This window comes from Monocercomonoides exilis (genome assembly GCF_001643675.1).
Source record: "Monocercomonoides exilis strain PA203 chromosome Unknown scaffold47-789622, whole genome shotgun sequence".
NCBI lineage: Eukaryota > Preaxostyla > Oxymonadida > Polymastigidae > Monocercomonoides > Monocercomonoides exilis.
In genome coordinates this window covers 188,654-212,416 of record NW_027150592.1, presented here as the reverse complement: position 1 = coordinate 212,416, position 23,763 = coordinate 188,654, and the positions used below count along the sequence as shown (strand labels likewise).

Here is a 23,763-nt window from a genome sequence, read left to right as displayed (position 1 = left end):
ACTGATTGGAATGAAAGTGCTTTTTTATAGAATGTGTATGGAGTTTTTGAAAAATAATCATCAGAAATTATTTTTTCTTTCAATTATGAGGAGATTAGACTTTTTTTCTAATTCAAAAATCAAATAATTTCTTTCCATATGGGACAAAATTTTTTGCTTTAAGAATTTTGTTCCATTCTTCTCTAACAAATATTTTTCTCAGTTTAAGAATTTTTCTGTATTTTTTTGACATAGGAATGCAAGATTTCTCATGACAAGGTTGTGGAAAAAGTTTGGAACAAATAGTTGTTTTTTTCATAAACGAAAAAATTTTACAGCATATTTATTTCTTGATATCATAAAGTTCCAAAAGATGCACAAAAGTTTGTTTCTTGTTTCTTTTCAAAAAAAGAAAATTATTATCTTGTTTGTATTGGTGAAAGGGATATCAAATTCCGTTTTTGTTGAGAACGAAAAGGAAATCTTTTTTTTTTTTTTTTTTTTTTTTTTTTTTTTTTTTTTTTTTTTTTTTTTTTTTCGGAAAAGTGAAAAGGCGTGGCAAATGAGGCGTACAGCAAAACAGAGAATTTTCTTCCTTGCTGTTGAATCGCAAATGATTCTGTGAAATGCATTAGAAACATTTGAAATGTTTTGTCAGGAGCATCTGAAATCGCTTCGAAAACATCAAAATATGATTGTCGATGAAGATAAAAAGAAAGAAACAGGCAACAGATGAATTGTGAAATAAAAAACCAATTGCTGAAAAGATAAGGATGCAAATAGCAAAATATAATTTGGGTTATTCCTCTTCTTGTGTTCGTGCTTTCGATTCAATCCTTAAACGACTAATAGAAATGAAAACTTGGAGTTGATTATTTGATGCACTCCTCTCTTTCTTCTCCTTCCTCTTTCTTATTCAATTTTGACATCAAATTCGTAGCTAAATTCAACAAAAGATGTCAACTTGTTAGATATTCTGCTTATTGTTTGAAGATGATCTTCCTGTCTTGAAACATCTCCTGCTGCGAATGTGTTGGCATAATAGTACAATATAGAATTTTGCAAATTTCACTAATAACACTATATTCTGATTATATATGTTGTTTTTAGCATGTGCTGTATGATAAAAGTTTGCGGAAATGTGTTATTAACAAAAAATAAAAAATTAATCATTTCTGTTTTTTCATAATTCTTATTTCATCAAAAGGATGTTTTCCGAAGCAATTTTCATCATCTCCATCTCCTAAATAAACTTCTCAATTATTAAAAACGTTTTTTTATCTTTTGCTCATCCGGATCTCGGTTTTTTAATTTTTAAAACAATTATCATTTTTTGAGCTTATCCCATTAATAATTTGAAAAACAAGATTTTTCTAATAATTTCGATTTCATGAGAAAACGTTTCCGCACAAAATCATTAGCATAAAAAACAATAATATAATAAATGAAATCATGCCATATAAATTTTATTCTATTTCAGTGAATACCATATACAGATATTGCATAAAATACCGGACATCGCACAAAAAACCGGACAAGATCGATATCTCAATCACCACAAGAAGAAAAATTCTGACAATTTTCCTCAAAATATATCTCCTCAATACAAACTCACTTGACATACAAATCTTTCAAAGCAGCTTTATTTGTGCTCATAGAAAATTATTTTCATAATATCGGAGAAGAACAAAATTTAATTTCTCCGAAATTTCAAAAAATTGATTCTTATGAGCACCAATGAATATATTTTTAAAGTCTCGTTTCTTTTATGAGTCTGTGTTGATGAGATATATATTGAGGAAAATTAACAGAATTTTTCTTCTAGCAGTTATTATGAAATCGATCTTGTCCGGTATTTTGTGCGATGTCCGGTATTTTATGCAATATCTGTAGTATCATTATGCCAATGTGTTTTTTATTGTTTGTTGCTGGGCATTTTGTGAGCTTGGCTTCAAAAGAAGAAATATTTCACATATTTCTGCTTGCGGGAAACTTGACAATAAAAATTGAAAAGATCTCAAATGAAATAAAACTGATTCTTCTTCCCCTCTGTTTTGTGCGTTGCTTTTCTCTTGCAATTCATGATTAACTTTTTTTTTATTTAAAGTGGTGGAGGAAGAAGAGATAAATATAGAATTTGTCGAAGAACAAAAAATAAGAAAAAAATTGATTTGTTCCTTTTTGGATATTGGCCTTTATGACGGGAATTTTAATCTCCTTTTTTCTGTTAGGAACTGAAAAAAAACAAAACATTTCCCATTTTCATCATTTTCATTTCTTTCCACTGACCCAAAAAACTATATTTGTTTCCTCCTATTCCTCGAATGGTTCTTTCTATGAATAAAAAACGCGAAGTCAATTTCAACAAAACAACCTTCTCCCCCAAGAATAAACCTCACACTTTGCATAAGAATATAAATCGATACTCTCTTTAGTGAAAACAAGAAACCGGCTGTGCTTTTGCAAACTCAAGTTAGATATGAGTATTGACAAATTCAATTTTCTTGCCAGAAATGCAAAAGCATAAATAAAACTGTGTTGATTTTCTGAAGATATAAATAAAACTGAGTTTCCTTTAAATATGATATTTATTTGTAAAATGCTGCACATCTCCATTATCAACTTGTTTTATAAATTGAAGTTTGTTTCCGTTTTTCTTCTACAAGAATAGTATTTTTCCGTTTCAAAAAGAAAGTTAATGAAATGAAGAAAAAACTCCCTAATCTTTTCTTTATCCTGAAAAAGCTTGTCAAATAATGCAACATCTGATTTTTTATCACCCCAAAAAAACAAGTCAAAAAAATTTTTTTAGTCAAATATTCTTTTTCTTACAGTCTTAACCGGATATAATCACAGCGAATATAATCACGTTCGTTAACAGTCACATTTTTGTGTGCAAAGAAAAATTTTGCTTATTTTACATTATTTTCCATCGAATTAAATCGCCGGCGCTAAATATTCTCAATCTTATGTGTTTTATTTTTAGAAAGTTACAAATATTTAACATCTTCACTTAATAAAAATGATTTTATTTCATCATTTTTTTTTTTCATATGTCGTATTTCTCCACTGTGCCTATTTTCTTTTATTAAAAAGGTTTGATACATCTTATTAACAAAATGATTATGCTTGATGGATTTATCACAAAAATTGATCAAAAAACGTAAATATTTTTCAAATTCAGATATTAAACGTTCGAGACTTATCAAAAAGAATAAACCTAATTTTTTAATTTTTATGGAACTTTATAATATGAAAAACACAATTTGTTCTTTTATTTCTATTTTTTTGTTTTTTTTTTATGATGCTTATTATCTATATCATATATTTTTTCTCGGTGTTGATTTTGAAAAGATTGTTTGTTTTTTGAAAGAATATTTTTAGTCAAAAGAGAAATAGTGTGATAATTGTATTTTTTTAACAAACGTTTTTATCAAATCAAAGATAAAAATGTTTTCGAGAAGCCTTTTCACTTTTTAGTGTTCTTTTGTTGTTATACGAGAGATATTTTTGAAACCAATTATATCGTATGAAAAAATGTGATTTCAAAAACAATCACCCTATGTTATGTTCAAATAAATCTTAATAATGTGTATATATGATATAAATTGTTTCCGGAAGTGATAAATGTATATTAGTGTGAATTTTTATAAATAAAAAATTTCTACACACAAAATTAATTTATAAATAAATTATTTATCCTTTTTTTCTGACAAAGAAAAATCACTATCAATCACAATTGTGTATTGTATTAAAAATGTTGTGCAAAATCCGATGATATGATATCCGTTACTGGTCATCATGATATTAAAAATCTTTTCATTTAAAAGTTTCAATAACAAAAAACAGGTTTTCCAATACAAATTTGCATAAAGAATATCTAACAATCATGTTTAATGTTATTTTTGAAATAATATTTCATTATCATTTTGAAAAGAAAAGTGTTGATTTTCCAACAACAACAACAACAACAACTTCTTCTACTACAAAAAAAAAAAAAAAAAAAAAAAAAAAAAAAAAAAAAAAAAAAAAAAAAAAAAAAAAAAACAATGGTTATTGTTCAGTTCTCTATCCATTTCGAAATGTTTTTGAATGTTGATTTATCTTCTTAAAAATTATTTTTTCAAATTCGTTTTTCTGAAATATTCCTTTCCATTTTTGTAATAAATTTTGAAGTTTGTTCATTGAATAAAAAATAACTGATAAAAATATTTCAAAATGAAGTGAAAGAGCTCCATGTAATGAAAACAAATATCTCTTCTTATTTCTTTCCCTTCTTCTTCTTCTTCTTCTTCTTCTTTCCGGACTTTGGCTTTTCCTCAATGACAGGTGGCGGAGGTGGTGGAGGAGGCGGAGAAGGGGGCTTCGTGGGGAGGCAAGGGAAGTAGTCCAGCATCAATTCACAGAAAACATTAAATTCTCGCGGTGACGACGCAACAAAGATGAGCCTGTCAACTTTTGCCCAGTTTGTGTCCATCCATTTGCGTGCTGTTCGCATCATAACATGAACAGCTGGAACCAGTGGATATGTTGGGTGCGACGAAGGACGAGGATAACTTTCAGAAGCAAAGGCAGGAACAGCCTAAAGAAGAAAAAATAAATGAAATAAAGATAATAAGAATATGCATGTGTTATAAAATCGAAATCATATATTTAAGATTAGACATCAAAATTGTTAAAATACAAATAAATTAAACAGAATACGTAAATTGCATGAAAATAATAATAATAATAAAGCACACTATCGTCCTAAAGTCGTTTTCAACTGCCATTGTAAGCGCCGAATCAAGCGATGCCTTGAGCAAAGTTGGCTGTTCTGTTTCTGGCGCAGCAGTGTGTATGACGTGAGTTGCAGGCAAATTGTACCCTTTGGTCATTCTTGACTCACCAGCAGACATTGACAGCTGTGATAGAGCGGTCTTCAGGCGAGGGCCAGCACGCGCCATCAAAGCCTGCGAAACAAGCGACACCGCCTGAAGAGCTTCATTCGTAGCATTGATGACTACATCACATGCAATGCTTGTAATATCTCCAGACACGAGGAATATCCGAGAGTTAATATCTTCCTCAATATCCAGCTCAGGAACATAATACCCAAGATTTGCAAAGCGAGCAATCTAAATTGAAAATATAAAATTTGAAGGTTGAAATATTTTTTCATGAAGTGAAAAGTGAAAGTCAACAAAATATTGAGAAAAAAATTTATGATCATTTTAAAACTCTTTTGCATACAGAAGTTTTTTCTTCTCTCTTCTTCCTTTCTTCGAACGTCCATGTTGAAACAAGATCAGTCCAATTTATAAACTTTTGACAGTCAATGACTTGTAGTGGCATTGTTAAATCTTGTATGTATGAGCTCATTAGCTGTTGTACAGAAGCTCCTTTCAACTGAGGTGTATGTATTGATAGTGAGCGTTCAGAAAGCAGAGATGGAGGAGGTGGTGGAGTGAAAGAAGATGTAGAAGGAAGTGGCAAAGGTGGAATATGCGAAAGAACAGGTGCAAGTGAAGCTGCAAGTGTTCTGGAAGTTAACATTCCAGGTGAAGATTGCATTGAAGGAGTTGGAGATGGAGTTAATCTTGGAACAGGACTTGTTGAAGAAGAATTAGAATATGAAACAGCTTTTCCTGTTCCTTCCTTTTCTCGCTCTGTTAAAGATTCAACTTTGTAAGTTGCATTTTCATAATCTTTTCGAACACTTTCTAAAATTGCCTCAGAAGATAATCCCGGTGTAAGCCTCGTTGTTGTTCCATATAAAGAAAGCTGAGGTATTGGGGGGAAAATAGGTTGACGCAAAGTTGTTGTTGTTAAACCAGGAAAATCTGCCATTGTTTTCTTTTTCAAAAAAACGCTCATAGGAGCTATTCAGCATTAAGCACATCAACTAGTAAAAAAAAATTTCATACCATCAGACTCAAGCTGTTCCTCTCCCAAGTCTCCATCTCCAGTTACTTCTTCAGCGCCTTCGGAAGAAGGAGAGATTTCACTCTTACCTTCTTCTGATGGTTCAGGAGTGCTCATAAGTATTCTAAAATAAAATAAAATAATTCAAATGCAAATTTAAAAAATAAGAATTAAAAAAATGAGGTTATTCATGATATCCACTGAAAAAATGATCTTTATCTTCAAACCGTTTTCAACTAAGTAAATAAGGGCACTTGTGATCTTTCAACTTTTTCATAAAGATTGCAGATATGAATTAAAAATATTGATGTATATCATTTTTATAATGAAAAAATAGTTTATTCGATATGATATTTTATTTATTTGCTTGAAATGAAAGCAATTTGATTTATTTGAATAATAAAAAAAAATTCAAATTGCATCACATTATTTTTACGAAGTGAAAATCAAATTTCAGAAAAAGAAATAAAAAGGTATTTGACGATCAAGATGGAGGGAAAATTGGATTTGCAGGAGCCAAAGGAAATGGAGTCTGAGAAGAAGGGAACGCTGGCTGAGATGTGTTAATTTGAGGGAAGAGAGGCTGGTTGGCAAGGTTTTGCTGAGTAACATTAGCAGAAGGGTTTGTGAGGGAGAACGACGATACGAAGGAAGACAGCTGGCTGGAAGGAAGCTGTTGCGGCTGGTCCTGTGCGCTTGAGAACGAGCGGAACTGCTGCAGGCATTTCTTTCGGTGGTCCATTTTCTCCTTTCTCTGCTGCTTCAGTTCTTTCTCCCAGGCACTCATGTCAATCGCGGATGCTATTTTATTTATTTTATTTTATTTTTTAACAAATGGGAATATTTGAGAAAATCCACAAACAATTCAGAAAAAAAAAATAAAATAAAGAAGAAGAAGAAGAAGAAGTAGAAAGTTCAATGTGGAGAAGCAAAATTTATTCAACACACGAAAAAAGCTAATCACACCATTCGATTCATTGCCTGCGCTCTCTCTCCTTCCATCCATTTCTGAGAACCCGCCATCTTCAGCATCAATACCATCTCCGTCTCCATCCCCATCGCCGTCGAATGTCCAGTCCTCCATGTCATCTTCGTCTGCATCGTCCTCCATCTCCTTCTCCAGGTACATCAAGTAGTCTGTGTACACCTCCAGCGCCATTCTGCTCACCTTCTTGTTTTTCGACCCCAGAAGCTGCGCAAGCTGCTCAATCCGGTCGCGCTCTTCCATCTCCTTCAGAACGGGATTCAGCGCCATCTCCATCGCAACAATGGAAGACGCGGACTCAAACTCTTCGCCTGACGCATTCACATTCATATTTGAATTTGCATTCGCATTCAGAACATGTGGCTTCACTGCTGAATATTCGCTGCTGTACAGCTCTTCCTCGTCTGCATCCATCACATCTCTTTCTCCACTGCCTCCTTCTCCTCCTTTCTCTCCGCCTTTCATCTCCTTCTCCATCCGCAGCCGCTTCTGCCTGGCGATGTTGTTTCCTGTCTGAAGCAGCAGCTTGAGTGTGTGGACGATGTACAGCTCTTCCGTCACGTCCCACTTGTAGTCCAGTGCATCCACCATATATCCAGCCACCTGCTCTGCCACCATCACCTCTTTGTGCTTCTCAGGCCCGCAGGCAATGTTGTGCAAGGCGCTGATGAGGTATTTTGCAACGGTGGAAGGTGTGGAAGGGGCAGACAGAATTGCCAGCATGATTGAGAGCAGACCGGTTTTGATGATGGAGTCGATAATCGATTCGTCGGTGCAGCTGCACAAGTTGCTCAGCAGAAGTCCGACTTCAGTTTTCAGCTTCTTCAGACCGGAGTAGCCCATGAGGATGTTGCTGGCGATGGGAAGGAAGTTGTTTGAAACGAGAAGCTGATAAAAAAAAAAGAGAGAAAATATGTGTTTATTAATATTTTTTTTTTTTTTTTTGAATATTAAATAATTAGAAATAGAAATAGAATAGAAATAGAATAGAAATAGAATAGAAATAGAATAGACATAGAAATTGAAATAAAAGAAGAATGTGAAGAAAGACACACATTTCCGAAAGCATTGGATTCTTCATCTGTCTCGAGTGGAATAAAAAGTGTGCCTATAAGTTTAATTGACTTGAAAATGAGTGTTTTGTCTTTTTCGCTGCAAAGCTGTATCAACAGTGGCACAATTCCTGTTTGTATAACATACTTTCAAGTGGATATTTTGGATAAAAGGTGGAAAAAAATATGTGAGAACATTTTTGTTAAAGACATAATGATAAGAATAAAAGAAACAAAAACAAAAATAAATCAGAACAATAAAAGAGTTAGCAAGACGAATAAATAAGAAGAAAAGGATGTTCCGCATCATCAAAATCCATACCCGTGATGCTTGTGCATCATTTTCGCAAATCTGATTGATGATTGTGAGGAGATCAAACAAAGTGTACAGGCAGAAGGGGAAAGGCGAAGGGTCCAGCGGAGAAAGGGCAAGCGATGAATGGAGAGAAGCAGGAAAAGACGGAGGCAGCTGGGACAGATGGAGCCGGCCGTCGTCGGCGTTTAAGAACACACTCAGCGAGGCTGCATCGATGATGTGCCTCCAAACCTCGTTGTGGTGGTGGAAGACAAGAATGATTAGCACAAACAGACCCAACAGAGGGCGGAAAAGATTCGTGTCTGATTGTTTGCAGATGTTTGAGATGAAAAAAAGAGAGAACGACAGCAGCCGCGCAGAAAGAGGGGGAGGATATGCTGTGGTTGGTAGTGAAGGTTGGGTGCTGGATTTTTCGTCGTGATAAATGATGGATGAAATGTCAATTCTTGGTGCAGGTTTTACAGCCATTGGCTTTAAAAACTGAGTGGATGAGGCAAATGGACTTTGCTGCATCGTTAGAGGTGAAGGAACAGAAGAAGAAGAAGAAGAAGAAGAAGAAGAAGGGGTGGTGGAAGAAGAAGAATTTGCTGGGAAAGAACTGAGGATTGATTGAACAGTGTCGCACAAATCAGGAAGAAAAGGAGATGTTGACATCACAATGCTGATTGCAATAGAAGGAATGGGGCCTTCCAAAAGCATGTCTTTGACACCGTCTTCTCCAGACGCAACATTCCCTATGCACATCATTGCCTATTTAAATATGTGTTTTTACACAAAAAAAAGTATTTCTGTAAATTTGATTTTATTCATTATTGATGATTCACACATCCTCGCGAAGGATTAATACGCTGGAAGAAGTCAATATTTGAGCAATAATTTGAGGAACGCCTGCAAAAGCAACTGAGCGTGTAAAACTGTTTTCTTGCGCGGCTGTTTTCAAATAAGAAAAAATTTCAAAAAAAAGTTCCAAAAATTATAAATAATAAAAACCAAACCCAAATTCATCATGCACTGTATTACGTTATGCTATATTGTATGCACATAAAAAAATAAAAAATCTTCAAACATGAAACAAAAAATGCTCACTTGTATTTCTACTGAATTTGTTGAATTACATGCATTCACAAGTATTGACATTCCGTTAAATCTTTGAAATTCAGTTATGATTGCAGTATCCTCTTAAGTATTTATATAACGCAGCATTTTATTTTTCAAAAATAATTGCAAACTGTTAGAAAGATAATTACATAATTCTTTTGATGCTTGCAAAACTAATTGAGAATCAGTTTGTTGGATTTGATCAAGCAGAACTCGTATTGCCTCCAATGAGGAGGAGTCACTTGATGATTTTTTGTGAGTAAGTTTCCTTCTTTTATAGAGGAAATCATCTCTTTGATCAGATCTTAAAGAAAATAAATGCTTTTCACTTTCATCCAGCCTATCATCAATTTTCTGTTCCTTGTTGAATGTTTGTAGCCTCTCGTTTTCTCTGTCCCTGGCAGAAGCCCCAAAAGGGTTTGCTTGTGAAGGGAACATGAAAACTTGATGATGGAAAAATAAAAAATTCTTTGGCCCCAATTTTGGATTAAATATTTGAAAATAGTACTGAAACTTTGTAACAATGCAAAAATAGAAAAATTTTGTTTTTTATTGAGTCCATTATTATTTTATAAAAAAAATTACGAATAGAAATGGCAAGTTTAAAAAGCACAATGACGCGACAATTATCAGTTTTCCGTGGTATTCCAGACCTTGGAGCATCAGTTTTATGCCTTAAGTATTCGCCTGATGGAAAATATCTTGCTGCTGGATGCTTTGATGGTGGTGTCAGAGTTTGCATTTTTCGTCAATTTAATAGTAAATATAACTTCATACAAATGAAAAATTAGTTGTACAATTTGCCTGTTTATAAGTTTTTATATGGATTTGACATGGGGCAGCCCCAAGGGTTTCCTGTGATGGGAATGCGCTATCGTCCATGTTTGCAAACGTTTATTGCGATTTATAAAAATATTTCAAAAATAATTAATAGTAACTGCTTCGCAGTATCCTGCTTTGTTAACAGGAAGTATGAAAATACTTTTATTGATGAAAATTACTTTTTATTTCTGATTTCATTTGACAGATTCTGATGGAACTGTCAAGCACTGGCATCTGACAACGGGAAGATTGATGCATTCAATAAAAGAGGAAGGAAATGAAATCCTTACCATTGACTATACGCCTGACGGAAAATCATTTGCTACAGCAGGAAGCGATTTAAATGTGTTCTTTTTAATTATAATTATTGTTGTAACTCTATTGAAAATTAATTTTTTCATTTTTATTATTTTGTAGATTCGCATATATGACGAACACACAAAATCAAATATAAATATATTGAACAAAAAGTTTGCTTGCATTTTTTCAGCTTTTTTCATATTATCGATGCTTTTCAGGGATTTATTTAACAGGCCGCATTCAAATCGCATATTTTGCGTGAAATTTAATCCATCGCATCCAGAAATACTCATATCTGGTGGTTGGGATAACACTGTACAGGTTTATTTTCAAACAATATTTTTTTCAAATTTCTTATTGAAAAATTGCGAACATGATGCATTTATTTTTTTGAATTGGCAAAATTATCATGTATTTTGGGTTGGAAATAATAAATATTGATATCAGATATGGGATTTGCGCACAAGCGCAGCTGAGCGGATGATATTTGGCCCGCATTTGGGCGGCGAAGGAATTGACATCGACGGAGATTTGATTCTGACATCTTCATGGAGAGTGAAAGACCAGCTCCAGCTGTGGGACTTTGGCAGTGGCTCTCTTGTCCATACATTTGCAATCCCTCCGATGGACAAGCTGACATTCACAGATCCCGTTCCTTCTTCTTCATCTTCTTCCTCTTCTTCGGAGCCTTTGCCTCCATCTTCTTCAACACCTTCTTCAGAAGAAATGCCATCTTCATCATCTACTCCATCATCATCTTCGTCTTCTTCTTCTTCCTCCTCTTCTTCTTCAATGTCAGTTGACAAAGCCTCAAGCCCTGTTTCCTCTTCACCATCACCTACGCCATCTGAAATAGAACAAGAGGAAATACAGAGAAAGATTGCGGTTGCAGCGGCAGCTGAATCAACTATGTTGTATTTTGGATTTTTCTCTTCTCATTCTTCAAGTGCTCCTTCGTCTTCGGCATCTTCTTCGTCTTTGTCTTCAGACAGGCAAATGGTGATTGCTGGAGGAAGCGGAGCAAACGAACTGTTTGTGTTTGATGTATCAACAAGAAGAGTTTGCATTTTTAACATTTTTATTTTTGAATTCTTTTGAAATTATTTTCTTGATATAATCTTTTTTTTAACAAAAAAAGTTGGTGTCTCGCAATCGTTTCAAAAACAACCTTTTCTGTGGGGATATTTGCGGAGATCAATTTGCTGTTTCTGGTGTTGGAAAAGACATTTCAATCTTTGAATTGCCTTGAGAATTTCAACAAAGTATTCTTTCATTTCAAGCTAACTATGAATATTTTTTTATTTTTTAAAGGCTGTATTTTTTTGTTGTAATGTTAATTTTGTTTTTCTATCAACTATTTACGCCATTTGTTTTTTGTGATGAGTTTTTTTTAAGAGAACATCACCTTATTTTTATGTGTGATTAGTTTTTAAAACAATTGTAAAAAGATCCTACCCATTATGTAAACTTATTGAATTGAATGAGCGAAAATATAGATGGATTTTGTCTTCTAGTTAAAAATATAATAAATATTCCAGAAGATGAAGCTGCAGTATTTATTTTTTCCTTTGTATTAAAAATGTTTTTATATTGATTTTTCAGCACGTTGGCTTCGACGATTGCGTTTTCACATATCGTCTAAATATCACTTTTTTTAGTCCTACAAACAAAACCTGGATCGGAAACACGCACGAAGGACCTTTGCATTCACGAACAGAATCGACTCCTGGATGCTATACAGCTCAATGCAATGATGTAATGTTCTTTATTTCTGATCAAGAAAAAGAGCCATTGCTGCTGTTTGAAGTCGTTCTCGTTGGTTTGATATCAACTGTCCAACTTTAAAAATTATTTAAAATGAAATCAATATGTTTTATCGAAAAAAATAATCTTTATTATATCATTATTAAGCAACTAACAAATTTGGATTATTGAAAGGTGAAATTGGTCTCGGATGGGCATTCCTCGATATTAAACAAGTTGGAAGTGACTGTTTAGATCTTCAAGATTCATTGGATAGAGGAGTATCTTCGATGGTAAATCAGCTTGAGGTCAATAAGGGGTCTCCTCGTCTTTTTCTGTACATGAATGACTTCACTGGACATTCAGCAGTATCAAATGTTATCACAGATGCAAGCATAGAGTTTATTTTAATGAAACACAAAGAATTGAAGGCAGTGTCGCATCTCATTCCATATCATGAAATACTCGATGATAGAAACTCTTCATTTTCTGTAGCAGGATTGTATCCTTCACACATTCAAGAAATAGTGAAAGAGATGTTCAAACCAGAAATTCAAGCAGTTTTTGGTTCTTCAGCAATTGCTCTGTTTTCAGGAGCGGCTGGCGATCAGTCAGCTTCTTCAGCAATAGGAGGAAGTGCAGAAAACGAGCCAGACTTTGGAATTGGAATGGAAAAAGACGAAGAAAGCGAGAAAAGAAAAACGGGAAAGGGAAAGAGAGATGTGAAAGGGAAAGGGAAAGGGAAAGGGAAAGAAAGCGGATCATCGGCAATTGTGAAGGCGAGCGAGAAAGATCGAAAAAAGCTTCTTTTTGAGACACTGAAAACGATGAATCCAGCAGAAACAGCGAAACGAAGGAAAATGTTGATTGAAGGTGCTTCAAAGAAAAGAAAGGCGAGAAAAAACAGAGAAGCAAAAGGGAAAAAATGGAAAAAAGCGAAAAACACGAAAAAGAAAAAGGGGAAGAAAGCTTCTCGAAATGAGGAAGGAGTGGAAGAAGAAGATCCAAATGCAGTTGATGAAGGAAGTGATGAAGATGGCAACGGTGATGATGACGAAGATAACGACGACGAAGATGAAGGAGACGGCGATGATGATGATGGCGATGGGGTGGAGGAGGTGATGGAGGAAATAGCGCCTTTGAAAGACAGTTACACGTGGCTGGACTCGTGCCAGTGGACAGAAGCAGATCTTTCCTATCTGCAGGGCGAGCCGCTCCCGTATTCCCTCCGGCAGCAAGAAATCCGCGAGTGGCTCCTCCTCTGCGGCCTGCCTCCCACAGTCGCTGCGGCCTCATTAATCCCCATTCCACCCGTTGCTATCCACACTCGCTTTGCCCGCGCCGGCAGAACTCCCGACGGGCAGACACGAAGATTGGCTGCCGGTAAAGCGAACTCGCTGAATTCTATTGTGGGTGCCTCTCATCTGCCAAAGGGCTATTTGACGTCTCGCGCAATCATCTGGAAGTCGCCCTGGCGCTTCGGAAATTCCCTCCTGCGCCCTTTGCGGCAGGAACCATTGACCCTGACGTTTGCAGATGTGAAAGTGAGACTGATTAAAGGGTTTGAGGAAACGCTGAAGGCGCATCTGAACTATGTGAGGAAGACGGAGCAGCTGATCGATGACGATCAGAAGAACGTGGAGATTGCGAACAGAAGGCTGATTGTGATTGCGTCGAACGGGGTGAAAGTGGTTTCGAAGCAGATTGAGGTGAATCTGCTGACTGACAAGTCCATTTCTGTCCCGAACAGGACGCTGAAAGGCGCGACGACGAAGATTGGCAACACGCAATTTGATGTGCTGAAGCTGCAAGGCCGGGAGCAATTCATCAAAGTGCCTCAGTGTTTTGCCCATCCGAACTTCTGTTTGATCTTCATGGTTGTGTTTGACATCCGCGTGCAGGTGCATTTCTCACCAGAGGAGCATCAGATGCAGCTGACGGGGTGCCAGGCGAAGCTGCCTGGTTTCATGAAGCCTGAGGAGAAGCCCGTCCCAATTCCAAAAGTGGCCATTCAGAACACAGTGACGAAGCCGATTGTGGTTGGATGGAACGATTTTTACCCATTTAAGCCAGCAATGGATCCGAATGAGCATGCAGATGAAGATGATTTGGATAGTGAGGAAAGCGATGAGGAGGAGGAGGATGAAGAAGAGGAAGAAGAGGAAGAAGAGGAGGAGGAGGAAGAGGAGGAGGAGGAAGAAGAAGACGATGATGAAGAAGATGAAAACAATGATGAAGATGAAGAAAGCGATGCTCGATCTAAGTCCAAAAATCAAAGAGGGAAAAAAGGATCAGCCAGCACTTCATCAAAACAAAGAAAGAACAGCAGATCACGCAGAGATAGTGAAGAAGAAGAGGGAGAAGAAGATAATGATGATGAAGATGAAGGAAGAGGAAGCCGAATGCGAAGAAAGGGAAGTGAAAAGAATAAAAGCAGAAAAAGAAGCTCAAGTCGAAAAAGAGATGATGGTGACGATGAAGCTGATGAAGATGATAGACGTTCCAACAACAGAAAAAACAACAAAGAAGAAGAAGAAGAAGAAGAAGATGATGATAACGAAGATGACAGGAGAGGACGAAGAAGCGCATCTAAAAGAAGGAAGAGAGGACAATCCAGTGAGCGATCCTCCCGCACACCCACGCCTGTTCCTTCTCCTCTTCAAGAAAGCTCTTCCGTCGGCTCAGTCACAACAGCCCAGTCAGTCTCTGCCATCCTCTCACAAGTGCCCCCGCATCACCAGCGGCTCCGCGGGCGTCTGTATCTGCGCATCCCTTCGCTCTACATCTCTCCTTCATCCAAGTCCAAAGGCAAAAGCAAAAACAAAACAGCTTCTGCAAAGCCTCCATCTCGCTACACCACTCAGCTCTTCCTCCGCTCCAACGCAGTCATAAACACTCTCTACCACGACGTCAGCAGTGCCTGGGTGTTTGACCCACGTCGTGGACCTTATTCAGGTGTCCGCCCCTCAAAACCTTCTTTAGCATCTTCCTCTCTTCTGCTCTCGGCTGCCTCGGCAGCGCTGCTGAAGCCATCGCTGGCGGAGTACCAGCGAAACCAGACAGATCTGCTGGATTCACCCTTCTCCTGGTTTGGGAAGCGAAAGACTGCCTCAAAAGCAGGGAATAAGTTCAATCCGCAAGAGGCTCCGGAGCTGGAGAACATGTTTCCCTTCAATGTGATCCACCCGTACATGCTGCCTTTCTTCACAGAAGGTCCCTTCGACTCTCCGATTGCGACGAACAGGGCAGCGACTGATCCGCTTGTGAGGGTGCTGTTCAGATTGGAGATACCACAGGAGGATATTCACTATCTGCCTGTGTATGTGGTGACGCCTAACAAAGAGAAAAGGTATTTAAGAGCACTGAAGGGGTATATCAAGAACAGAAAGAGAGAGGAGAAGAAGGAGAAGAAGAAGCGGAAGAAGAGAAGGCAGAGAAGGAGGGAAAGAATGGCTGGGCTGCAAGTGAGTGAGGAGTCTGAGCCATCAGAGGAAGAAGAAGAAGAAGCTCCACCTCCACCCGAACCACTTGCCCCGCGCCGAAAAGTGCTGAAGAAGCAGCCGATGGCGTTGACGAACCAGATTGAGAGGCCGACGATCGCAGCAGCTCCGACCATTCAGGTGCACACGCCATTTCCAAGAAGAGATGTGCTGAAGGAGACGATGCCGCAGACGGCAAGTGAGTTTTCGTTCAGATTTCTGGCGTTTACGCCACTGAGTGGAAAGAAGATTGAGAGAAACAGTGGGATGAATGAGGAGCAGGGAGGTGGAAAAATGAGAGAAGAAGGAGAAGGAGAAGGAAGAGGAGAAGGAAGGGAGACCTCAAGCGGAAGAGGAGAAAGTGCAGATGGAAGAACTAACAACAGCAGTGCAGGCGAAGCAGACGTGAAGATTCTTTCTTCTGATCCTACAGACTACATTGCCTTCCAGATGCAGAAGCTGAATGCGCTGCTCCCCCGTTCAGTGATGTTCCAGACGAAGTTCTTCACATTCCCAACGTTAACCAGCGGGCTTGCTGAAGTGTCGAGGAGCAGAGTGGCTGAGCTGGACATGACGAATGAGGAGGTTGTGGTGGAGGAAGGCAGTGCAGAAGAGGCGATGGAGCTGCGGAGGATGGAGAGAGGGAAACCGAAACTGATTAAAGGTGTGGAGCCGCTGTTTGAGCTGGTGGGGTTTGGGCAAGGCAGGAGGAGAGGAGGAAGAGGAGGAGTGAGTGGAGAGGAAGGAGAAGATGGAGATCTTTCGGAGGCAGCTGGTGTGCGAATGGAGTTTGTGGTGGATGAAGCGATGCTATTTTCGACTCCGCTTCCAGAGACGCTTTTCCCTACTTCTCCATTTCCTTCTGCTTCTGCTTCCTCTTCCTCTTCTTTTTCTCTCTCTCCAATTTCCAGCTCTGTCATCCCACAGCTCATCAACTGCCGAATTGTTGGCTCTCCCTTCCCTTCAGCCTCGACAGCTTCGATTACTCTTTCGTCGTATCTTGCTTCTCATCGAATGCTTCAGATTGACATTGTCGATGGAGAGAGTCTTTTGCCTGTGGCTGTATCGTTTCTCCCTCTTTCTGTGTTGGGAAAGATGATGGGGCTGGCAGAGACGAGCGAAGAAGGATGCACAATCCCATTGGGAACAGGCAGAAATAACAGCAACAGCAAAAATCGAAAGAGGAATGAGCTGATGATGAACGAAGGAAGCAGAGGAGGAGGTGATGATTCAGACATAGCTGCAACAGAAGTGGTGAAGTCGGCTGGCTACAGAGAGATGATGCTGACGCTGGATGTGTTCCCTGCTATGAGCCTGCTGGTGCATGATGAGAATAACACTCCACTTGGCGGTGCTGCTGGTATGATTAAAATATAGCACAATTTTTCAAATTATTTATTGTTATTCGCTTTTTTTATATGCAAAATTTTTAATTTTTAAATTATATGATTTGATTTTGCTTGAATTATACCGAAACATTCACATCTTTCTTTCTTTCTCTCTCTCTCTCTCTCTCTCTTCATTGAATTTCAGTTACTCCATCCACCGCCCTGTGCCACTGGAGCTATCCATATCGTGTTTCTCCTCTGTTCACCTTCACTTCTGATGCTCTTCCTCCAATGCCGATTGGCAAGCTGAGGCTGTGCATCACACACCGCCGTTCAATGCCTGCCTCTCCTTCTCCACTGGCGATCTTATCACAATCAATGTTGAATAGCAATCAATCCTTGTTATCATCATCAGCATCTTCTTCTTCCTCTTCCTTTGCATCTTCTTCATTCCCAAGCTCCTCAGCCGTGATGACTCCTGTTCAGACACAGCATTCTCCTTCTCTTCTCTCTTCTTCGCCTGCCATCTCTTCCATCTCTCAGCCTTTCATCCCCACAACTGTTGGCGATGCCACACTCGTCTCTGGCGCTGCTGGCGTCTTTGCAGTTTCTCCGTTCCTCTCTTCCCGCTCCTCCCCAGCCATCCCTTCGTTCTCTTCTTCTTCTTCTGCTTCTTCTTCTCAACCAATGACACTTTCTGTACAGACATTGCAGCAGCAGGGCAATCCATCGTCCTATTTAACGTCTTGTGGGGCAGAGCAGAGAGAATTTGATGTTTTGCGGGCAGAAAAGAAGAGAGACATGTTGGAGCAGATTGCGTTGACATCGCGTGTCTCGTTGCTTCCCATCTTCCCTTCATTCGCTTCTCCTGTCTATTTTGAAATCCCCTTCGCCAACAGAAGATTTGAGCGGCGGCGGATAGAGATCGTTGTGGATGACTCAGAAAGAGTGCTTGGCCAGTTTGGAGTGAACCGAATGGCGCTGCTGAAGGAAGGGGTGTCAAGTTATGTCAGACGCAACAGGCATATCTTTGGCACAGAAAGCGAAATGAGCCTGGTTGAGTTCTATGTGCTGCTGGATGCCGGAATCAGAGACTGCTACAAAAAAGTGCTGGGAGCGCCGCAAAACGTGGAAGTGGCGGGCGACTTGGGGAAAATCGACCTGCCTGGCGCGCTTTCTGCCAACACGTCGTCGTATTATTCCGCAAGTCAGCAGACACGCACTATCCAAATGCCGCCGCCAGAATATTCCGCATTTCGCAAGCCACACCCCATTATGGGTCCTCTTCCTTTCAAACCAATTCATCTTCACCAGCCAATCATCAACCCACCTTCTGTTTCATACACAAACACAACTTCGCTCCTTTCACCTCATCTTCCTTCGCAGAACATTGCTATGTCCCCATCCATTGCATCATCTTCCTTTGTGTCTCAGTCAAATTCCATTTCATACCCACCCACGTCATCCAACATGGCTTCTGTTTCCTCTCCTTCTCCTATCCCTCGCCCTCCATTGTCATCATCATCATCTTCTTCTTCCTTCTCTGCCACAACAACACCAGCCACATCTTTCTCCTCTTCTCTTCCATCACACGCCACACCTGAAATCTCTGGTCTCTTCACTTACTCCTACTTCCTCGATGTGGAACCTAACAGTGTCACTAACATTCCTTTCATCTTCCAATCATTCGCATCGGGCGAAGAAGGCATTAACCCATTCCCTCTTTCACACCCGATGCAGCAAGATGGAATGGGTGCCAATTTAGGAAGCACAGAACACAGAAACGGAAGAGTTTTGTCAGCTGCGGAGCTTCCTGAGGTAGGAAAATTGACTATTCCTCGTCTGAACACATCATTTGCACCTTTGCCAGCATCTGTGTTTGCAAATTCATCATCATCATCATCATCTTCTTCTTCTTCCTTTATAAATCGTTCTTTTTCATCATCATCAGCATCACCTTCACTTCCTGCAAACTTCTTTTCATCGCAATCATCCAACCAAATGTACACCCGCTCTGCTTCTCCTTCTCCTTCCTTTGGAGTCAGATCTGTTTCTCCCTTCGTCCCAGGCGCTGGTTCTGAATCTGCTGGCTTTTTATCTTCTTCTTCTTCTTCCTCTTCCTCTTCTGTTTCATCTCCCTCTCTCTCCCACGAGCAGTCCACATATTCTGTCTATCAGCCACACACAGCCGCCACCTTCCTTCCATCCAACAACCCTCTCTCTCCCTCCTCTCCTCACACCGATTCTCCTCCGATTGTGTCTCGCCTCACTCGCATCTCCATCCGCGACGCTGTCAGACACACGCTGCTTCTCTCTGCACTTGTCCTCGTCTGCCCAATGGGCACAGCAGTAGACAGGAAGTTCACTGTGTTCTGCTCAGAAGGAGAAGCATGCCAGCTGGATCTGCCGTTTCCGTTGACGCGTATTGTGGGGGAGGCGAAGGCGAGAGGGACGGGTGGAAGCGAAAGAGGAGGAGAGGAGTATGAGAGAGGAAGAGAAACGAGAGGAAGAAGCAGTCAAAGAAGACAACAGAGCGATTTCTCAGAACAAAACGAAGGTTTTGAATCGAATGAAGAAACAAAAGAAGAAGAAAGAGAAGAAGGAGACAATGAAGATAATGATGAAAGCAGCAATGTACCTAAATCTAATGTGAAGAGGAAAGTGTTTGGATCTCCGCAGCGTCGCGAGTCGCCTCTGAAGCAGAAGCCGCCTCTTCAGCCACACCGCAGCATGCCCTTGTCCAAGCAAAGCGCAACGCAAAATTCGATTTCTTCGTCTGTCTCAGAAACATACCAAAAGATGGTGCTGATGGGCATGTCGTGCTCGGGGAAAGTGAGTGCATCGATTGCTCAGTCACATTTCACAGCGCTTTCATCTTCTTCTTCGTCGTCCTTCCGCTTTGGCGAAGCTGGGACAGTTATCTTCCCTGGGAGTGCAGGTGTGAGCGGAAGCGGAGGCGAAGCTGTGATTAGACTGAAAATCCAGCTTGGAGATGGAGATGGCGCTAAGCAGCTGGAAGATGGGTTTGTCAGAGCAGGATTTGGAGGTGGTGAAGAAGGAGGAGAAGGAGGTGAGGGAGGAGAAGGAGATGATGCGATTGTGTCACCTCAGATGTTTGATTTCAACGCCGCTCCTCAGAAAAGGCCAGTTCGACTGCATCTTGCTCTGTTCAATGATGAGCTGTGCTCTTCTTTGTTTGAAGTGTGGGAGGTTGTGATAAATGTGGTGCCACGAATAAGGCTTGTGGAGATGAGTGTGGAGACGAAGAGGAATCCGAGGCGAAGTGCGCTTGCTTATTCTTCTGCTTATGCTTCTTCTTCTTCTTCACCTTCTCTTGCACTTGCACAGAGTGATCCACAAGCAGCTGCTGCTTTGACTGGTTCAGTTGATCAAAGCCAAGCAGCAACAGCCATCCAACGCAGACAAGCAATGTCGCCTAATGTTTCAATGGCTTCCGTTGCTCAGCAACGATATGGAGCAGAAATGGAAGAGCTTGTTACTTCTTTCTATCCAACCATCCTCGGCCTTCCATTCCGTGTGAACACACTCATTTCCTTCAAGCCTCTTCTGTCATCAAACTCATCTTCTCTTTCAATGGCATCACAATACGGGCTGAGCAGCCCAGATGATTTGCGCATCCTTCGCATAGTGACTCCCTCACTTCAATCGCTACTGTCCTCTCCAATTGCCATCCATCCACAAACATATCATATTGACCAGCCGAATGCAGAGACGCAGGAGCAGATTTCAGTTCTTTTGCAGAGTGTTGTGGCTACACACAGCGCGTTTGTACCACAGAGCAGATGGGGAAGCTTCAAAGCAGCCAAAGACGACAGCAGGAAAGTGACGTTTGCATCTCCTTCTGGTCAACCTTCTCCTTATTTGTCTGCTTCTTCTTCTTCTCAATCGTCTTCAATAAGAGTCACTTCTGCAGGACATGTTCAGCGATCATTGTTATCTTCATCTTCGTCCTCCTCCTCCTCTTCTTCTTCCACATTCTCCCTTTCTCCATCCGAAAGCGGGGTGACGACAATAATTCGTGTGATGGACTCGACGTTGTGTGATGTGCAGAAGACGTGGATTGTGAGTGTTCCTCCAGGCTGTATTGGATGCCGCCCTCCAAATGTCACTCAGATTTGGAAGCTGAACGTGATGGTGGGGTGCATGGGCGTTGTGGTTTGTTGTGCTTTTTTTTTAACATTTTTTTAAATAAGAATTAATTAACTTTCAAACGATTCTATGGAAATTTTTTTTCTTTTTATAACTCTTTAACGTATTTTCATATTTCACATTCTACTTTTTTCACACACAGTACATTCCGTTTGTGAATCCATTCGAAGGGCAGAAGACATTTTCAGTGAGCAGCAGTGTATCCAATGTGTTATATCCGCTTCTTTCATCATTTGTGCTGGATGATGGAGATACAATCAACATTCCTCTTTCCGTTGAACCTCATTTTGTGAGCAGAGAAAGAAGAGAAAGCTTCAAAAGCTCAGCCAATGCAGGAGCAGGTGTTGCATACGAGACAAGCTGTGCATTTGTGTCTATTGTGGGCTCTGGTGCTTTGGATGATGTGTGCGAAGAGTATATTCAGATAAAGTTCAATGTAGTTGATGATGGATTGGAAGATGCAGGAGGACTAAGCTTTGTAAAGGAATGGCCACTTATTTGAACTTTTGTGTTGCTTTTATTTTATTTTATGCAATTTTCGAGTACATTTTGACTTTATTTTTGTGAAATGAAAGTTTTGTTTACTTTACAATTTTCATATTTTCTTTTTTTCTTTTTCTTTTTTAATTTTTTTGTAAATTTGAACGTATTGTTCAGAAACAAGAACCTCATTCATTTCATACAAAATTAATAATAAATTTTTCATTTGAAAACTTTTTTAAAAAAAATTCTGTGAATCAGAAAACAATAAAAGAATTGCAAAATTTGTTACGCAGTATTTTTACAAAAATGAACATCTTTAACAGAAAGATACAACAAGAAATGCCAAATCCAAAAAAACAAAAAAGCAAAAAACAATCACAAAAACGGATTGATATCCATATGCCTCAAAGTGAAAACATTCTGAACCTAAAATTTGTTAACTAAAAAATTCAGAATTCTTCAAACCAAAAAATCCTTCATAAAAAAATAAACTCAAAACGGAAAATTTACAACTATTTCATATATAAAAAAAAGGAAGTAATAAATGACATCCCGATGTTTCGGCATAAAAAGAATGTTTGCGACATTAAATCAGGCTTATCATCAATTGACAAAATTCAAAATCCGCTATCGATAGCTTAAAATCCAAAAGAATTAGTATTGAACGTTCAGAATCATTCATAACTTTTATCTCAATACCCAATGAACGCGCCCACCAAATGTTCGCAAACGGGTGATCCCTATTCATTTTCAAAGCAAGGCATATGCAACAAACAATAACTGTTCCAGTGTTGTTCTCGGAGATCTGCATCATTTGTTTTTGTTTCTTTGAAACTTCTTTTTGATCGTTTTCAATAACCTTTTTAACCAAATACGCAAAGTGAATCAACTCTCCAAATGTTATGCAAGTTTTCTTGCTCAAAGTTCGTAACAAAGCATTTATCTGAAAACAAAAATTTTTCCCATCCTCCGATAAATTATTAAATTCAAAAATCAAATCATTTTTCTTCTTTTCCTCTTGAACATTCGAATTAGCGAGCTTAGAAAATATCCTTGAGAATACATTTGTAATATATACGGAAACATTCAATATTTGCTGTTCAGTTGGAAATTGAATACATTTCAATTTTAATAAATATTCAACAGAAAGCGCCTTTTGCTGTAATTCCAACAAATTCAAATTAGTGTTGCATAACTCAATTGGCTTTTGAAATTTTGAAGATGCATTTAATCTAACATTTATAAAAAGCGCAAAATTTGAAAAATGAAAATTTGTTGAAAATCATGAAATAAATTCAAACATTGTTGCCATTTAAGTGTTGTCAACTTGTAACTATTGAATTAAAAATAAACGTTTTCGAATTATCAAGTTACACTGTGGTATAACGATTAATAATTCAGCAACATAACAAAAATTATATGAAAGCAATTGTTATGGGCGCTAAATTTCAAATTTCGGATAATAATTTTATCCCTGAAAAAATAAATATCATAAAATACTAATTATCGATTCAAAGGAAGGTTGTTTTTAAATTGTTTTAATTTCTCCTGATTATCTTTCATCAAGAACATTCTCCGTAACATTTTTTTCTTTTTTCAAAATTTTTAATCTACTATATTTGATCAAAAATTTTTGATTCAGTTAATGAAAAATGATCATAAAGCGATATTGTTCTACTTATTTTTATAAAGTTTAACAAACATTTCACACCAAATCTTGATTAATATTTATGAATAAACTGAACATTTAAATTTTTATTTGGAAATCATCAATCTTTTCATTGAATTCAGTCTATAATTTGGCTTTTGCTTTTTCATTATAAATTTTCCAGGAGGGTAACTTCTTCTCTGCATTTCTTCGTATTTCTTAAATGAAAATCAGTTTCTCATAAAAAAATTAATGAGAAAAATTAAATACAAACAGCAACCTGAAAGGGGGATAGAAGTCCGTTACAAATTTGATGGCTATCTTCATTAAAATTTAGACTTTTGCTTTCCAAATCATTCGACAAAAAATGTTCATCATTATCATCATCATCATAAAAATTATCAGTGAATTGAATGCAAGGCTCACAAAATGGGCAAAACGAATCTTTGTCTTTGA

The 23,763-nt window shown here is 38.5% G+C and overlaps 4 protein-coding genes across 4 annotated transcripts; 2 read left to right on the top strand and 2 right to left on the bottom strand.

Moving 5' to 3' along the window:
• Nucleotides 1–4,111: 4,111 nt before the first annotated feature.
• MONOS_4788 (putative MACRO domain-containing protein) lies at nt 4,112–6,008 on the bottom strand. The gene is made up of 4 exons (XM_067874887.1): nt 5,886–6,008; nt 5,212–5,840; nt 4,722–5,096; nt 4,112–4,561 (listed from the first exon to the last, which is right to left on the bottom strand). The coding sequence occupies exons 1-4, from the start codon at nt 5,998–6,000 to the stop codon at nt 4,241–4,243; spliced, it is 1,440 nt and encodes a 479-aa protein (XP_067721376.1). The 5' UTR covers nt 6,001–6,008; the 3' UTR covers nt 4,112–4,240.
• Nucleotides 6,009–6,220: 212 nt separating this feature from the next.
• MONOS_4787 (uncharacterized protein) lies at nt 6,221–9,776 on the bottom strand. Its single transcript, XM_067874886.1, has 8 exons — nt 9,466–9,776; nt 9,323–9,414; nt 9,232–9,262; nt 9,063–9,166; nt 8,243–8,986; nt 7,924–8,067; nt 6,850–7,756; nt 6,221–6,684 (listed from the first exon to the last, which is right to left on the bottom strand). The coding sequence occupies exons 1-8, from the start codon at nt 9,770–9,772 to the stop codon at nt 6,368–6,370; spliced, it is 2,646 nt and encodes an 881-aa protein (XP_067721375.1). The 5' UTR covers nt 9,773–9,776; the 3' UTR covers nt 6,221–6,367.
• Nucleotides 9,777–9,927: 151 nt separating this feature from the next.
• On the top strand, nt 9,928–11,924 carry MONOS_4786 (putative Wd-repeat protein; the record flags this gene model as incomplete). Its single annotated transcript, XM_067874885.1, has 8 exons — nt 9,928–10,068; nt 10,126–10,216; nt 10,269–10,304; nt 10,362–10,501; nt 10,574–10,626; nt 10,690–10,777; nt 10,904–11,515; nt 11,595–11,924. The coding sequence occupies 8 exons, from the start codon at nt 9,928–9,930 to the stop codon at nt 11,703–11,705; spliced, it is 1,272 nt and encodes a 423-aa protein (XP_067721374.1). The 3' UTR covers nt 11,706–11,924.
• A 12-nt stretch (nt 11,925–11,936) lies between these two features.
• Nucleotides 11,937–21,944, top strand: MONOS_4785 (uncharacterized protein; the record flags this gene model as incomplete). Its single annotated transcript, XM_067874884.1, has 5 exons — nt 11,937–12,008; nt 12,059–12,275; nt 12,368–17,038; nt 17,212–21,182; nt 21,319–21,944. The coding sequence occupies 5 exons, from the start codon at nt 11,937–11,939 to the stop codon at nt 21,676–21,678; spliced, it is 9,291 nt and encodes a 3,096-aa protein (XP_067721373.1). The 3' UTR covers nt 21,679–21,944.
• Between the last annotated feature and the right edge of the window lie 1,819 nt (nt 21,945–23,763).

Bases quoted from the DNA above. Each gene is read 5' to 3' on its own strand.
- MONOS_4788 (XM_067874887.1), bottom strand. From the start codon at position 6,000: ATGAGCACTCCTGAACCATCAGAAGAAGGTAAGAGTGAAATCTCTCCT. The intron at 5,841-5,885 runs GTATGAAATTTT...AATGCTGAATAG, and splicing joins GGAACAGCTTGAGTCTGATG to CTCCTATGAGCGTTTTTTTG. The intron at 5,097-5,211 runs GTATGCAAAAGA...TTTTCAATTTAG, and splicing joins AGAGAGAAGAAAAAACTTCT to ATTGCTCGCTTTGCAAATCT.
- MONOS_4787 (XM_067874886.1), bottom strand. From the start codon at position 9,772: ATGTTCCCTTCACAAGCAAACCCTTTTGGGGCTTCTGCCAGGGACAGA. The intron at 9,167-9,231 runs GTTTGGTTTTTA...ATTTGAAAACAG, and splicing joins ACAGTGCATGATGAATTTGG to CCGCGCAAGAAAACAGTTTT. The intron at 6,685-6,849 runs GTGTGATTAGCT...TAAATAAAATAG, and splicing joins CGCAGGCAATGAATCGAATG to CATCCGCGATTGACATGAGT.